This window comes from Lutzomyia longipalpis, chromosome 1 (assembly GCF_024334085.1).
Source record: "Lutzomyia longipalpis isolate SR_M1_2022 chromosome 1, ASM2433408v1".
Classification (NCBI taxonomy): Eukaryota; Metazoa; Arthropoda; class Insecta; order Diptera; family Psychodidae; genus Lutzomyia; species Lutzomyia longipalpis.
In genome coordinates, this window is record NC_074707.1 from 36,215,116 (window position 1) to 36,228,963 (window position 13,848).

Genomic DNA, 13,848 nt, shown 5'->3' on the forward strand with positions numbered 1-13,848 from the left:
GAATTGAAGTGTTGACCCCGTGGTTATGTGAGATTTTAAAATAAATTACATCAAATTCAATTTGGAACCCATATTTCGAGTGATTTTGAAATTAATTGAATTTCTCCCCATTAGCATAACCACATTAATTTCAGACTTTTTTTGCGCGCGCCAGAGATGATCAAAACATATAAAATGTATTTTTCATCAACCTAATATCAGAGTGGAGAAAAAAATGATCAACAGTATCGCTTTACGCTGTCATGTTGGAGATTTCTCTTTTGAGTGAAATTATCACGACAAAAAATCAATAACGAAAAAAGCATATAGCAATAGAAGATTGCTTTGTGATGGTGAGGAAACGATGGAAGGCGGTACGTTCTGCTCTATGCTCGACTGTCAATCAAAATGGTGATTTAGAAAGTAAAAATGCTGAAGAATAATATGACCCGGCGCCCCCATTGCAATCTATTGCTTATTTTCTTATTTTGTATGCTAAATGAAAACTACCCGGCGTCTCCATCATGCATTTAGTTGATTTTGAATTCAATTATAGCTTTTGAGTGTGACTTACACGTTGTATTTTCTGTCGTATTATATGAAGAAACGAGGTAAATTGTCGCTTCGCTCCAATTTAGCTCACCCCGCTTCGCGTGGATTTGTTGCGCTTCGCGCAAATTTTAGAGGAAAAAAAATTGTGATGGTTTAATTGAGGCCACTTATAAATCCAGAAAAAAAATTTGCAATGAGGAGAAATCATTTTCATACAAAATTTCAGGCGCCAAATTCAAAAATTCGCAAACACTGCATGAAATCTATATGGGGGCTACCTGAAGGGGGGCTTTGGGGGGAAAATGAATACGGCCATCTGAAACGGCCTGTTATAAGGAGCTTCTGTACCAAATTTCATCGCGATCGGACAAACGGTGTGGATTTGTATAGAAAAGTCGGAACGACGATTACCAACAAACAGACCTTTCTTTATTATATAGATGGAAATTGAAAAAAAAAAAATAACCAGGCGTCTCCATCGTTGTTAAATCTAAACTGGAGCTTGAATGAAAACGAAAGAGCTTTTAGGTCAAATTGCGAAGCTTTAGACAGATATTGAAAGAATTACTATTTTATGAATCCATGATGAAAATAAATTCACCTAAAAGATAAAGAATATCGTTAAACGTTGCTTGAAAAGCATAAAATATTTAAATTCAGCAACCAAAATATTAGAACATCAATAAACTTCCAACTCATGTTTGCCTTTAAGTTCAAAATGTACTTTAAAATAAGCGATAATGTGGTATTAAAGTGCAAGCAGGAAATCAATATTATACACTACACACACCTCCCCTGGTAACCCCCCTGTGTGTGGTATATTGCAATTTCCCACCAAAGAACCCCAGCAAATGCATCCTGCTACATAGAAAACCATGACTTGGCTGCAGTTCCTTCCTGGAATTGAGTGCCAAGCCCAAAAATATGCCATTAAAAATCGTTCAAGGTGGAATTTTCAATGAACCTTCTTATATGCAGCGGAAAGAAATCATGCTAATTCGCCGGAGTTTATGTTGTGAAATTGCTTGAGTCACTTGCATAGTGCAATGTAGAAATAAAACAAGAAAAAAGAGCGGCACACAATGCAGGTCATTGGCCAATTAATTAGTAACAAAGTGAGATGTAATGCCGGTCAGAAAATCACATTATATAGTTTAGTGGGCACTTCAAGTGTGAGTGGTGATGAGTTATTCTTAACTAAGCATAAGTGTGATGACAAGAATACTGTCGCACTGTATGTGGGGTGTGACGTCATTTGATCAATTTATCAATAAATTCTAAGTGGCCAAAGCAAATTAACACTGTAATCGTGACATGAAGTGGTTAGTATGCTTATCTTAAATGCGTTGCACTACTATGATAGGGTTATCACAGTGCTCTGTGAGGTCTGTGAGGTTATCCCCTTTACATTCCCACCCTCCACCCGCCCTCCCAATGGGGCGTCCAAATGCAACAAAGTAGAGACAGTTGTTGGGATTATAAATGTTCTAAATGCCCTCAATTTATTAAAAAAAATATATTTTTTCTATTTTATTTTATTGAGACGTGTTTGCTAAATAAGCGAATGTTAACCTGCTCCAGGAGTGAGTGAAGAGAAAATTCTGAAGACTTAATTGTACATAGAACCTTATATAGATAAAATATCTAATCAGTTAATGTGACAATTCATGTGTTTCTGTATGTTTGATACGAGATTGATAAACTTGGAGACTGAAGGTGAAGGCTAATGAGGGGTAGCTAATTATTTTCATGATGGAGTTTCTCATTAAATAAGGCAACTAAATGAAATTTAATTAAACACGATAGATAATTAAGAATATACTCATTATGAATTAAATCATTATCAATGTCGATTAGATGATAATCAAATAAAAAAACAGCGTATAAATAAAAATCCAGCGATGTTTCCATTTAGAAAAAATAAGTCTTGCACAGAATGTTTTGAAAGAAAATTTTATAAACAGAATTCTCCGCAGTATATCATTAATTGCTAGACAACTTAATAAAATTGTCAGAGTTGGACAATTCTTGAGTTTTTCATAATGAAAAAAAATCACATAGGAAATAATTTCATTTATCACTGCATCAACTTCCCAAAAAGAATTAATTCAGAGAAAATTGGTGCAATTTCATCGAAATAAACTACTCGAGACATAAGACAGCAAATTATCCCCCTTAATACTTTCGGGAAGACGAGTGTCTCTCTGTGAGTAATCTGAACCTCTTATCATGTCGGAGCTGACCCAAAATTACTTTGATATCTCCTCTATATACGAACCCAACTACACACCAAAAGTGCCTTCATGCTCCATTGAATTAGTCGACGTTTGGCTTTCGTTGTGATAGAATCGAATGTACAAGCACTTCTTAAATAACTTTTGCTATAGTTATTTGCAATTTCGGTGCTGCAGTACAACTTCTTGTCTGTGATCAACCACCCCCGCCCCTCGCTCGAAAAGTTCACTTAATATAATTTAGGAATTTCAATTGAATCCAAGATTTAAGTGGTTTAAATGTTTTGCTGTGAGTGTTCGCCAGTGATTAATTCTAGTGCGAAATATACGAAATTGACATAAATACAAAATTAATTCCACTGTGAGAGGGAGAAAATAATCATGGGCTGTGACTTAATCATTTGTGGGAATTAGCAGGGATTGTAGGTCCATTTGCTGGGTGTGTTGTATGCCGGTTTATTTGGTGAAAACATTACCAATTTGGGGATTACAGTGAGTGTGTTTGAGCATCAAAAGTCAGCACTTTCATCCAATTCGCCCAATTCAATTCGCTTTATCTTATCAACCGAGGAATTTGTCCAACTAATACCTATATACAGACGATGTAAGTGAATAATAGGCACCTCAATAAAACCATATGATTTCCTTATCAGACCTTTCGCGTTCTTGCTACCTAACAGCTATATATTACTCATACAGAAAATCACGTATCAGACTTCTAGAAACGATTTTCCTAAAAAGAAAATTTCCCCAAAAATAAAATCCTATTATTCCATCAAGAAGATTTCATTCCATTTCAGTAAACTTCCCACCCAAGACAACAAGCCGCCCGTATTAGATTTTTCTATGTTGGCGTTGGCCGATTGATTCGAGAAAACGCTTATAGAGAATGAAACTTCTCAAATGAGCAAAGTGTTCGCTCTTGCTAAAGTTTTCATGTTTGCTGGTATACAAAAGTTTTGCCCCCTTTGCACTCTGACTTTTCATTTGATAACATCAAAAATCGAACATTGCTCAGAATACAGAACAGTCAAGGCGGATGATAAATGATTGCCCATTCTGTTTTATCAAGCGCACGCTTCCAAAAACACGACAAATACCAATTCCCTACTCGACTGTAAATTTGTCCGCACTTGGGAGCTTGCAGAAAAGGAAATAAATAATTGTACTTTGCTGCAAACTTTCCACTTTCTGAACTTGATGGAATAGAATGCTTGAGAAGGTGGAATGCCCATTTTTTTGAGGGTATTTTGAGGAGCTTTTTATTGAAGCAAAGTCGAATATAATATACCTACATTATGTACTTCATACTTCGAATTTTTAGAGAGTTTTTATTTTATAAAACGAGCTTTTGATTTTCTTTAATGAAAATTCTCTCATTTCATTTATTTAATACGCTTATTTATATAAATTCATTTTTTATAGAATTATACCAAATTATTTTTAAAAAAATTAATAGCTAAAAGCATATTTATCGTGAATTTTTCACTGCAATTATTCAACAACTAATTGAGCATGGATGGGAAAAACTGGTGCTTTTTTGCTCTCATTGCTCAAGGGGCAAATATAAGAATATTTTTAGTAACACTGGAAATTATGAATATTCGGAATATTTTAGGAATATAAAGAATATTTTACGGATAACGAGAATATTCGTAATTTTTAAAATCTTCACAATTTAAAAAATTTCAGAGATTTGATGTTAAGAAAAAAAAAAGAAAATTAATGATTAAATCAAACAAAAATACCTGAAGATGGGGCAATGGAGATCATGAATATTGTTTAATCGTTGAGCTAAATTACTCGAATTTTGGTGATATTTCTGGTGTCCAGAGCTCCCATCCATGCCCCACTTACACAGGAGAACGAGCTTTTCTCGGCACTCTTGTGGCACGTGGTCTACCACCCGATCCAACCCATCTATCAATCGTTTTGCAGTACGATTGAGGAGGCTTTGAAGAAATATTTTAGCCTCCTCTTCGCTTATTTCCATGTTGTCTGGGTAGGTGCTCTTCTTCTGTAGTTGAATCACTTTGTAGGAGGGATAAAGGTTGCATTCCTTGTCTAGAGATTTCCTCCGGATAATTTCGTATTGTGACCGGGACATCCTGGCCTCGATGAACAGGCACAATGCTTCATCAGCGGAGAGAGGCTGATGTGTAGACTTAAGTTTCAAGATCTCCGTTGCACTCCCATCATCCTTCATTATCTCATCTTATAACTTGGCCACATTTGGCTTTCCTTCCTATTTAAAACAAATTTTAAGATATCGACCTATCTTTTGGCGGTAGAAGATTTCAGATATCTCTATCTAATCAGAAGTTATTCGCGGCTAAGATCATGCCCTAATTTCCTGGCCACCCTGTATTAAGATTTACAATAATTTAAAAATATTCTCAATAAATATTTTGATAGTATTTACGATATTTGAGATTGTATTAGTAGTGAATATTCCTAAAACTAAGAATAATGAATAGTATAATTCAAAACATAAATTTTGCCTTATTTCCCCCCATGTCGCTATTTAATATGATAAAAAAACGGGAAATACATTATATGAATGAAAAGTGACACAAAAAATCCCCAAATATTTCCAGCGATTGGACAGTGAAGGTTCATTGGCATGAGATAAAAAACATCATAATTTATGATATTTTAAATAATTTTTATAGGAGATATTTTAATTTTTATACATCAATTGAAAATGTTTTATTAAACAAAATGCTGTTGCGACGAATAATTTTTTTTAATAAACTCACCCTTACGCATCCGGAGGAAACTCATATAAACTGCAAAATTAATGTCTCTATGTTCTTTTCTTCCAAACACACAAAAATACTTTGTTGCTCCATGAAAAATTTATGTATACGCCGCAAATTTCCCTGCACATTTTTCAACCACAACCCCCTAAGCAAAAGACATGGCGGAAATTTCTGCAAATTTGCAAACAGCCCAGAATAATTTAGCACTTTGCATTTTTATGACGCCCCTATCGATTTATGTTAACGTTTAGTTGCATTTTTCATCAACACCATAAAATACCAAAAAGCAACACCGGAGGGGTGTGGGCGCATGCAGTGCTCGTAAATTCCTGTAATACCAAAAGTCACAGGGATTTGCTACGTGAGGGGTAAAGAGCGCGCGGTACAAGGTTCAATTTACCTGAAAGGATTTTTTCCCGCTGGCTGGGTGCTTTTTTTGACGCTATGCTTTATGCACAAGAGTTTGTTCAAGATCTCGGAAATATGTAAGTTCCACGCGAAGCAGTATAATAGAGAATATTATTTTGTGGAAAAATTCTTTGCAGTTTTTCATTCCAGGAAGTATATTATTGTAGGACGATATTCCTACATGGGCTAATAACTACCCTTATTTGAAGAGCTAACGGGTCCCGAACTGAATCGGACGAGCAACAGTGGGCTACTGAACCTATGAGTGCCTGATGAGCGGCATAGAGCTAACGACTCATCTCACTCTTTCACCCAGAGCTGTCCAACCCTAGACACACATAGTGCCACAGCTCAACATATAATACGGTAGAAGGGTTTCTCTACCGGGGCACATAGCATTGTTCTACATCTCGGCCTTCCTGATATGATCAATGTCCTCATTGATGAAGTGAATGGTCAATCCAGTGTACTGATTTCTTCCGCTATAATTCATTGTTGTCATCCTGTTTCTTTAATCTCTTGTTTCTTTCTTTTTCCATGATGGAGTACACATAGTACTATGAGCTCTGTGAAGCAACTAAGCCTGGGGCTCAGCTAGTGAAGACGAAGTCTTCTTGCTTCGGCTCTCGTCTTGATTAGCGATTTATCTTCCTTCTATCCAATTCTTAATTCCTATTATACGCTTCGGGTTCCTTTCCTTCTTTGTATCTTGGTTTAGCGCACTCAGCTTTCAAGCGGCACATAGCCATTGCTTGACTTTGGCACATAGCCTTCCTTAACATCAATCCAGTCCTCAATTCCGGTCGTAGGCTTAAGATTCTCTTCCTTCATTTCCTCTAGATTGTGTCTGAGTGGGGCATATAATATTTGATATTTTAAATCCTTCACATTTCTTTGTTGCTTCCTCGTTGTATGTCCATTCTCTAAAATGACAAAGAAATTATTCTCCATTTATATTTAGTAGGCTTACCTTGAGATCTTAATTTCACTTTTCTGTCCTGAAAAACAACTAATTAAAATCTCGAATAAATAACAATGCATTTCTGTAATTTCTTTTTATTTGACTTCACACTTGACTACACTCAGTAGGCTTAAGTTTCTTTATTTCTCGAAATTCAATTTAATTATCCCTACATTGGAATTCATCGGAATTATTGTGGGCACTGAGCAATCAAATGTCCGGTCTTCTTGCATCTGTAACAAAGTTCTCAGAGCTTCGTCGATCTTCGGTGCTTTTCTACTCATTCTCCTTTTTGGCTTCCTTGTGTGCTTCCCAATGTCATTCTTCTTGCCATGGCGGTACGGATGGTATCGCCCTGAATTTTACCCAGATTTGCGCTTGGAATAGCGCCTGTCTTGCTTGGAATCGTCTATGTTTCAGTGTTTTGTTCCGCATCAATTAGCACGCGGAGAAGTTGCGTGAGAGATTCAAAGTTTGTGTCAACAATGATGCCCTTAAATCCACAACGGTAGGAAAGAATTGCAACAATTCATCGCGAAATTTTTGCCACGAATCCAGCCTCGCTTTGGCTCAATGAACCATTTTTTTTGCTGGTCTCCTCAATCACATAGATGCCTAAAGAATTATCACTCTCTCTTCCCAATGATACATCAACGCGCCTTTTCAACTTCTACAAGCCAATCTTCAGTGTCAATGCAGTCGGTCAATCTGAATCAAATCGCTGTATTATTGCGCTTAGCTTCTTTGTTCCCATGGGCATGGCAACCGTGTTGTTTTGCCTTCTCGACTTGTGTTTCCTGCAGTTAAAAGAGTTAAATTACACATAGCATTTTTAACTTTTTATCTTCATAAGCTTCTCCTGTCTCACTTCTTTATCTTCTTACTTACTCTGCAGCAATTTCTTTATGATATTTAATGGAATTTTTCTTGCATTTCCTCACAAAATACCTTGAATATTCAAAACAATCAAACACGCATATAAAATGACATTTAATATGACGCAATACCCGAGTATTCAATCGGCACGACCGAAATGTCACGATGTGGTCAAATTCCAGCAAAAACATTTCGTGTTTCATCAATCTTGTCAAAACTTGTTTCATGAAACACGGCTAATTTCACTTTCGTATGAAACACTTCTAAAACATTTTGCATTTTTTCCTATGATTTCGCATGAAATATGTTCAAAAAAATATCATGAATAGCCTGAAAAGGAATTCCTGTTACGACATGTTATTGCAAGACAAGACAAGACAATTATTTTGTGCGGGTGGCCACCATTCACACATAGCATACATAAAGGGTTAACACATAGAAATTTCTGGAATCGCCAAAAATTTCTTGGAATTTCATGATAAATGTCAAAGCTCAAAGAAACTCAATTTTTCTCTCTTTATTTCTCTTTCCTGGGGGCACTTAGGGGTACTTGCGGTATTTCCATTGCCGGGAGTTCCTCCACACAGTCGCTGGGGCGCTTCTCGATGGTCTTCGCAGTCCCATCTAGCCGCTTTTCGCTGCTTCTACGCCACATTTTCTTCCACACGGTGGCGGCCATGTTGCCTCTCGCTGCTCTTCTGCGTTGTCCTCTCCGCATTTTCACTTTTTTTTCACTCGCGCCGTGATTTTCACGGTTTTCCACACGCAGTGGCACACGCGGACCCTATCCCACTTCTGATATGTAGGACGATATTCCTACATGGGCTAATAACTACCCTTATTTGAAGAGCTAACGGGTCCCGAACTGAATCGGACGAGCAACAGTGGGCTACTGAACCTATGAGTGCCTGATGAGCGGCATAGAGCTAACGACTCATCTCACTCTTTCACCCAGAGCTGTCCAACCCTAGACACACATAGTGCCACAGCTCAACATATAATACGGTAGAAGGGTTTCTCTACCGGTTTTTCATAGCAGGAAGTTCTACATTATGCATTTTGGATTCATTTCTGTATTCATATTAAAAATTCTTTATATCACAAAAGCTTAACCCATTTGTGTAAAGCTCTTTGAATATGTACATATTTCAAAGGAAGGAATTGTTATGGAAAAGCTTTACGGACTCGGAAGGTCTTTGAATTCATTTTCAATTTCAATTTCAATGAAAGTTTAAGGAATCAAAAAGCATGGACTTATGAATTATGTAATTTATGAGACAATTTCACGAAAATTTCTTTAATTTGTACTCTATCAGTTTCATAATAAATATAGAATTCATTAATTCTTTTAAAATGAAGCATAAAACCAAGAACGTTTAGCTAACAACGTGAAAATTTCCATCAAAATTGGGTAAAAAAAAACTAAAATGTAGGACGATATTCCTACATGGGCTATAAACTACCCTTATTGAAGAGCTAACGGGTCCCGAACTGAATCGGACGAGCAACAGTGGGCTACTGATACCTATGAGTGCCTGATGAGCGGCATAGAGCTAACGACTCATCTCACTCTTTCATCCAGAGCAGTCCAACCCTAGACACACATAGTGCCACAGCTCAACGTATTATTACGGTAGAAGGGTTTCTCTACCGGGGCACATAGCATTGTTCTACAAAAACGATATTCATAGCAAAGAAATAAACGATCCTTCAAGAGAAATTTCAAATCATTTTCCGGATTGACACGTTTATGAACTTTATGAAGGATTTTTATATTTCATGAGCACACGATATTATTGGATTGTTATTTTGAAATCAATAACAATCATCTAAAGTTGATTGAAATGACTAAAATTACACTCTTTATAGGGAAAATATAGAAAGCTTTTTAAATTGTTGGAAAACTTTCTGATAGAGAGCTTTGAGATAAATACAAAATTCGAAAATATCTTCCTTTTAATGCGACATATAACCGTGTAAAAGAATAATACTATTTTCCCATTACATTTATATCTCTGGCATTCAGAGAATAATACATATAAAAGAGCCGAATAGGAGTCAGTTATAAAATTTCCATTTGTTGATTACTTCAATAAAAATTCATAGTGTTTCTTGGGAAGTTGTGCGAAATTATAGAGAATTCGTTCATTTCTTCGTTCTTTTTTCCTTCTTTTTTGGGAAACCTACCCAGCGAAAGTAACCCAACTCACTTAAGATGTGAATCTGAGTGAGGGGGAGTGGAAAAAGTTTTGCGTTCGCGAACCAAATATCCCAAGAATTTCCAACTCCAAACTATTGCGGAAGAATTTTAGCGAAAATAGGGTGATGTGGCTGATTGCTTATACACCCTGAGGATGCCTAAAGGTGGTTAATTAAATTTTATCACTGTGAACACACAAGAATGATGCGAAGGGGGTGAAAAGTTTCATGAAGCTTCCCATGGAAACTTCACAGGGAGATGCTTTACTTCACACAGGAGTAAAGCACTTCTTCCCGCACTATTCTGCCCAGGTTTTTGCACACAAAAGTACAGCTAAGAATTCAATTAAAAATTCTTTGAGCCTCGCTTGAGAAGAATTCTTTTGTGAACAAACTCCATATTGATTGTCTTTCTTTAACTCTTTTCATTTCAGTGAGCAATAATTCTGCACTCTGTGTGAGCTTTTCTCGGAAGGTCGGCGAGCTTTTGCCCAGCAATTTCAACGTGAGATCCTGCACTTCAAATGTGTGACACAGTTTCACAGAATTTTCATCGTTCTCTCACCACCAACTTTTCCTTTCTTTCGCCTCTGTGCATTTTGTGCTGCACCGAAGACCACTGGGCAGTGCTGCAGAGGCTTTAAATGGTATGCATTTGAAAAGAGTTTCGGGAAAGTGAGCAAAAAAAAGACAGAAAAAAGGGCCCAGCACACAGAGATCAACAAAAGACGTAGCGGAAGTCGTTGATGGACGGGGGTGCGAGGGCGACAAATGGCAACCGAGGTGAATGAAAGTGCTGAAAAACCAATGCCACCAATTGAGTGGGGGTATAAAATGCGAACCCTGGGGATTATGGGATTCGTCATTCTCATCAACACGTACCAGGCATCTGTGGTGGCAAGTGCTGCCGACGGAGCCACAACGGTGGTAGCTCCGGGGCAGACACCCCTCGTTCGCCTCCCCTCGAACACCCTCCTCAAGTACACGGCTTACAAGGATGTCTCCATCCTCCATTTCCGAGTGCCACAGGACACACGCACGGCCATGTTTAGTTTTAAGGCGTACGAGGAATCCAAAAGTGCCTTCCGTGAGTTACGACACCCCTAATACACTCCCCCTCCTTGCATTTATTTAAAAAAAAAACCCTCGGGGGAGTTTTGTGACGAAATACAAAATTTTTCTTACCTCCTTCACTTTTTTTCCACTTTTACAGAAAGAGTGTGTCCTGAACGAGATGTGACACTGCATCTGAAGGCTGGGAGTTATCCTGTAATCAGTCCGGAAAACATCACTTTTCCACGGCATTTTCTAAATGCTGATCAAAGGTGAGATTCGCTTTTTTTACTTAACACATTTATGGATCACGAACACCTCAAATTTTCATGAATTTTTCATCTTACGATTACCCGAGGTTTAAGAGCTTTAAAAAATTTGAAAAAATAAAATTTTCAGACGTTTTTTTTTTTGCTTTTCCATTTTGAATGGAAATAAAATCGTACGTGAAAAGCGCCTTAATAAAAGTGAATTTAAAAATAAATAAAAGAACAGGGAAATCATCTTTTAAAGAGTTCCTAAAAAATAAAAAATAAAATAACGATAGCTCAAAAATGATCCAAAAATTAACCCAGCTCAGTAAAATTGAATTTATGGACAAGCCGGGTTTACTTTTACTACTGTAATAATTCATTTCTTACACGCCACGTAAAAAGACCTCCCATACCAGTCGTTATCGTGTTAAAAAATTAATCTGTGAAATACATTTTAATGAAAATTAACCTAAACAGTTCAACAAAAGCTTACAAATGAAGACCTCAAGCTTTCAGCATTATTGTGCTCTCTTATGAAATTTTCACAAAAGCTAGAAAACGTAAAGCTAAGAATGTAAAGAAATTATTATTTTGCTCAAAAGAACTTCCAAGAGCTTTGAATGTGCAATCCCCTCATTCATGCAGTACTCTTTGCCACAACTATGGGGATGATACCAACTTCACATATGCTCCATCTCATTATACCACAATGTTCTCCTTGGAGAGTTACACATAAGATGCTGGTCATGATCTGGTAGCATCTTCAGTGTGGAGCATCTTTCCTTCTTTTTGGAGTATTCTTTAGGAATTCAACAAAGTTGGGGCACTTGAGAAAACTTTGAAATGAGAAATGCTTACCAAAAATTTAATACCCCTCACCCCCTTCCCCTCCGTGGTAGTTGCTTTTTATTGCCCACCAACTTGTACAGATAAAGGGGAGAGAAGAGAACATCCTAAAGTCCAATTAGTGGAAATGAAACACAAGGAAAAATGGTGGAGTTTGAGCAAACAATAATTAAATTTTACAAAAGGACTCGCCTTTATTCGATTCCTTCACATTGCTCGTGGGATTCATTCGGTCGTATCCTTGAGATAATGCCGATACCGAGTTGAATTAATTGGCTTTTGGCTATAGATTTTTCTTTAACGTTGGATTTATGCTTTTGTTAAAGTTTTATTGATTTTCTTTCATAGAAAAATGTTTTTTTACAAAGAAAGCTTCATTTTTTGTAAAATTTTAAGATCTCAGGACGAGAATTGAAAAAAAATTAAACACTTTAAATAATAATAAAATAACTGCTCAATAAAGAAAATAAGAACTAGAACGAAAAGCCCTTAAAAGCTTTAGGTACATGTAGACAAAATTCAATAAAAGCTCCCATAAGAAAATCTAATTTTATCGACTGTTAATCTGTATTGGTTGCAACTCGAAGTCACTGAAGCCGAAAGACAGAGTTAACGTCTGTGGGGTTCAATTCATTGCATTAATTTCAATGTGGGAGTTTCAGATGAGACAATACCAGGCAGGACAGACGCTTTTTAATGAATGCTAATTTCTCCCAAAATGTTTACTCAACACACACCATCATCGCAAAAACTGTTGCCATCGCTTCCACGCGACATCCGTATGCGAAAACTTTTGCTCTGACGAAGGGTGCAAATGAATTTTCTCATGGAAGTTAATAAATGCTTGTCGTCTGAGACTTGGGGGGTAGGGCGAGGTGGGAAGCTCCAGAGGGTGGTGATGGTGGTGGCACATACCCAGAGAACTCGATTTTGCCATTAAAGTGGCAAATGTGCGAGCATTTTAATTAATTCAGTGGTTTTCCATGTTTTGCAGGTTCCAAATATACGATCTGCAATTCAAATCCGACAGCACCACAAAGCGCCTCAATGTGGACGGTCCGCAGCCTGGAAATTGGTTTGCGGTGGCATTTATTAGCTGGACGGATCCAAATAATGATCGAATTGAGCAACAAGGTAAGACAACTCAAATTAAATATTTATTAGAATTAGTTCTTGATGAAAAATTCGTTGCAACAGGACTCTCACCAACATGTGAAACACAGCTGCTATCCGAGATGTCGGTGATTGAGGCATTTCCGCAGACACTGAGCGAGAATGTCCTAATCCACGATAGCCTGCTTACAAACTCAACTACACCGCTCACGTACAGGTTCTTCGTAACACGAGACATTGCAACCGTAACGCTTCAGATAACGATTACGAAACCTTGCCTAGAATGCTCAGACGTTTACCTGGCTATCAACGCACAAGCACTACCAAGTTCACAGAGCTACATACATGGCGATACAATTCTCATTAATGAGACAAATGTTCATCTTGTGCAGTTCCATGCGCAGGAGAATGAATGGCACTATGTGGATCTTAGCTTTTCAGATAGTGCTAATTCATCTGAAGATAATCTGGATCCGGTTTATGATGTTGAATTCTCAATAATGCTGATATTCCATACAAGGGAAAGTCACATACCGTCCGAAGACAAAGCTCTGTCTTTTGAAGCGTACCCGCTACTACGACAAACTTACAGGTAAAAGCTCTAGGCTTGC

The 13,848-nt window shown here is 37.3% G+C and overlaps 1 protein-coding gene and 1 long non-coding RNA gene across 4 annotated transcripts in view; one reads left to right on the top strand and one right to left on the bottom strand.

The window, feature by feature from the left end:
* The window catches only part of LOC129787041 (uncharacterized), a 57,013-nt gene that overhangs the window by 40,093 nt on the left and 3,072 nt on the right, over nt 1-13,848 (top strand). Inside the window, exons 1-5 of one of the 3 annotated variants that reach the window (XM_055822336.1) lie at nt 2,832-3,369; nt 10,406-11,058; nt 11,185-11,296; nt 13,119-13,258; nt 13,322-13,829. In XM_055822336.1, coding sequence (XP_055678311.1) covers nt 10,743-11,058; nt 11,185-11,296; nt 13,119-13,258; nt 13,322-13,829 — 1,076 coding nt within the window. In that variant the 5' untranslated portion in view covers nt 2,832-3,369; nt 10,406-10,742. Of the gene's footprint in view, nt 1-2,831; nt 3,370-9,969; nt 10,300-10,405; nt 11,059-11,184; nt 11,297-13,118; nt 13,259-13,321; nt 13,830-13,848 lie in introns of those variants that run through there. The other 2 variants (XM_055822338.1, XM_055822337.1) reach the window with 2 other exon arrangements.
* On the bottom strand, nt 6,431-8,785 carry LOC129787045 (uncharacterized). Its single transcript, XR_008750186.1, has 2 exons — nt 7,785-8,785; nt 6,431-7,693 (listed from the first exon to the last, which is right to left on the bottom strand). It is a non-coding gene; the product is annotated as an uncharacterized LOC129787045 (long non-coding RNA).